The sequence below is a fragment of the Poecilia formosa genome, unplaced genomic scaffold (assembly GCF_000485575.1).
Source record: "Poecilia formosa unplaced genomic scaffold, Poecilia_formosa-5.1.2 Scaffold871, whole genome shotgun sequence".
NCBI classification, from domain to species: domain Eukaryota; kingdom Metazoa; phylum Chordata; class Actinopteri; order Cyprinodontiformes; family Poeciliidae; genus Poecilia; species Poecilia formosa.
In genome coordinates, this window is record NW_006800810.1 from 17,719 (window position 1) to 20,772 (window position 3,054).

A 3,054-nucleotide genomic window follows, 5' to 3' on the forward strand; every position below is an offset into this window, starting at 1 on the left:
AAGGATTTTCAAAATAAAAGATCCTCCAGACTCAAATAATGCATAAAACGGAAATATTTAATTATTTCTTGCGCGACCCGGTACCAATTGGTCCATGGACCGGGGTTTGGGGACCACTGGACTAGGTCATCTAATCACTACATTGCTTGTAGGAATTTTTAATGTGCAGCAGGTGTCGGTATTCAGTGACACAGAACCGACACAGTTTCGCTATGAGTCGAAACGATACGATGCCTCGTCTACCCATCGCTAATCTTTACATCACCAAGGCTCATTAAAACAAACCTTTATCTCAGCTGTTTTCTATTCTTCCTCTTTCTTCTCTCCCTTCCTGAAGGTTAAGTCCTTTTTTGAGACATTGTTTTGCTAACTTAGCTTCTGACCGGAGCTTTGGACGTTTGGATGCTCATTGCAGCTCATGGTACCGGCGAGGCTGCGGTATCTACCGCGGCCACCAGGGGGCCCCAAGAGCAATTTATTTTTTTCCTTTTTATCCATAAAATAGTGATTTCTACATGCATTATCAAATATTATTTTAAAAACAAATCACTTCATAGTGAAATTGTGTTTTTGATATTATAATGATATAGAAATTATTATTGCTCCACTGAAGGGGGCCCTTAGGAATCAGCCCTGATGGTTTGCTTGTTCCGTCAAATGAAGCATAGTGCATGTTTGTATTTTGCATTAGATAAATTTTTATGTTCAAATATAGGGTCCTGCCTAGGTTTACCTGCTAGAGCCCAAGAAGTAGTAGCTTCGCTGTGGTATTTAGACATGTGTTCCAACCTGGTCTATTTTTAATATTACTTTTATTATAAGGCAGGCTACCTCCCAGTAGCGCTTCAGTTATGTCAGAATAAAATCAGTTCTATGTCCAATATTAGAGGAGTTAATGTCAAGTTTATTACCTGTGAACGACATAGAGCTTCGTGTTGCGCTCCAGAAAAACTGCAAACATGGAGACTAATATGAACGGCACAATAAACGTGAAAACGGCCACGAATGAACGAGTCCGTAAAGTTGTGCAACTAAACGCCATTATAATAATTAATATTAAGATAAGTGTCACAAATCTGTGCAGCCATCTGAGCTGTGGAGCGGCAGGAGGAGCTCTGTGTGCTGTGACACCAAACACAGGGCCGTAACGCAGAACCTGGAGGCCGGGGGGGGGGGGGGGGGTTTAAAATCTTTCTTAGTTTTCCAGACGATACAGGAACACACAAATTAAAGTTTTTTTGTACTGTTGTAACCATTAAACAATTTCCCCTTCAGTTCAACCTTATAAGTGGAGACACATTGTTGATGTTATTAAATAACTTGCAGCTAAGTTATGACAAAGATTAATGTAATTTTCACAGGTGGTGGAGCGTTGTCAGCAGCTGGTGAAAGTAACTAAAAAAGTTACTTTTAATGTAACTTAGTTACTTTTCAAATCAAGTAATCAGTAATCCAAGTTACTTTTTCAAGGAGTAATCAGTAATCCGATTAAAGTTACTTTTTCAAAGTAACTATGCATCCCTATTTGTTTCTGCCAAGACGGTCAAAGAAAGTCCTGTCCTGCTGTGAGACGAGCCGTCTCCCATTCAGACTGGGAATAATATCCAGGAGAACAGGCTCCAACATTGAGCCATTGACCGTTGCTGGGTTGCAACGTCAACTATGCAGACGCCGCTTCAAACGATCCTCCATGACATGCTGGACATGGAGGGCCAGGTGGTCCAGGTGTCTCCGTTTGACCATTAGGGGACCGAGAAATGCCAGAGGCACTAACGGCAACAAAGTTGACCAGGTTACAATTTGAAGGTCTTAATGTCCTTTTTCTGTCCAAAAAGTTAAAGAACAAGTTACACACAGATGTCTTCATTGGAGGTTCTCTCCAAAAGAAACCCTTAACTCTGCAGATATGGTATTTATTGTAGTGGTCAAATCTAAAAATGTGACTTCCAGTGCAACGAATGCTGGGAGATGTAGCCCAATCAGTCCATTTGAGTAAACTGGAGGTCCAACATCACCTTTAGGTCCAAAGAGTTGGACAGTCTTTGGAGACATGACTGTCCATTTGTCACACGAACTGAAAAGTCAGTGATCCAAAATGATTTGGCACCTTTTTCCCAGAGTTGCTACTTCATCTAGATCTGCATTTTAAAGATTCTAAAGCTGCTAATTTACAGGATGAAGATTAAACAAACTTCAGTTGGATTATATGGTGTTTTATTTCAGAACCAAAATATTCAAAACTACAACTTTGATCAGAACATTAGTCTCATAAAATCTCACAAGTTTTATTTTTATAGATCAGAATAATTATTAGAAAGAAGTAGTTGAAAAATGAAAATGAATAGTTTAGTGTCTAAAGTCACTTTAGTCTCTAGTTTTAACATTCTGGATGCAGTCTTCAGATATAAGAGCAGCATCTCATCATCAAAGTCACAGCAGAGAAAACAAGGAGAAGATTCAAACTCAGACAGGCACTTTCAACTACTTGCATACAAATCCAAGAAGAAATAATGAGCTGGTAGTTTTAGAAAGCTGATGTGAGAAGATAAAAACTGCAGAAACAGAATCAGAAAGAGCTGCAGAAATTGATCTGAACTGTTGAATTCCTGCTCAGGATGTTTCCCAGCTCACCTCTCGAGATTCATCAGATCAATGATTCTAATGAACAGGACAGATGATCAGGGCAGACAAGTTTTTACCTCCGTCATTAAGAGATGGACTTAAGAATGGGTAGAGTTTCTGAGTGAAGCCACAGCCAGTAAAGGAGTAGATCACATCCACAGCATCTACATCATAGAAGGAGACCAGACCCTCATCATAATCCACAAACACCCCGACCTTCTCTGGACCAGGATGGAGATGGAGACGGACTGAAGGTCCAGCACCAGCTTTGTACTCGTATCCATTTCTCAACCAAAATGTCCAGAAACCGTTATGAGGACTCAGGCGGATGGTTCCCTTCCTGTCTACAGACTCTCTGGCCACTCCTAAAGCCCAGTCAGTCTTTCCTTTAACCTGAACCTCAAAGTAAAATCTGCCTGAAGAGAAACTCTG

At 40.4% G+C, this 3,054-nt stretch overlaps 1 protein-coding gene across 1 annotated transcript in view; it reads right to left on the reverse strand.

Moving 5' to 3' along the window:
• Positions 1 to 1,904: 1,904 nt before the first annotated feature.
• LOC107834964 (nuclear factor 7, ovary-like) overlaps positions 1,905 to 3,054 on the reverse strand; it is a 2,170-nt gene continuing 1,020 nt past the window's right edge. Inside the window, exon 2 of the mRNA XM_016666992.1 lies at positions 1,905 to 3,051. Coding sequence (XP_016522478.1) covers positions 2,659 to 3,051 — 393 coding nt within the window. The 3' untranslated portion in view covers positions 1,905 to 2,658. The remainder of the gene's footprint in view (positions 3,052 to 3,054) is intronic.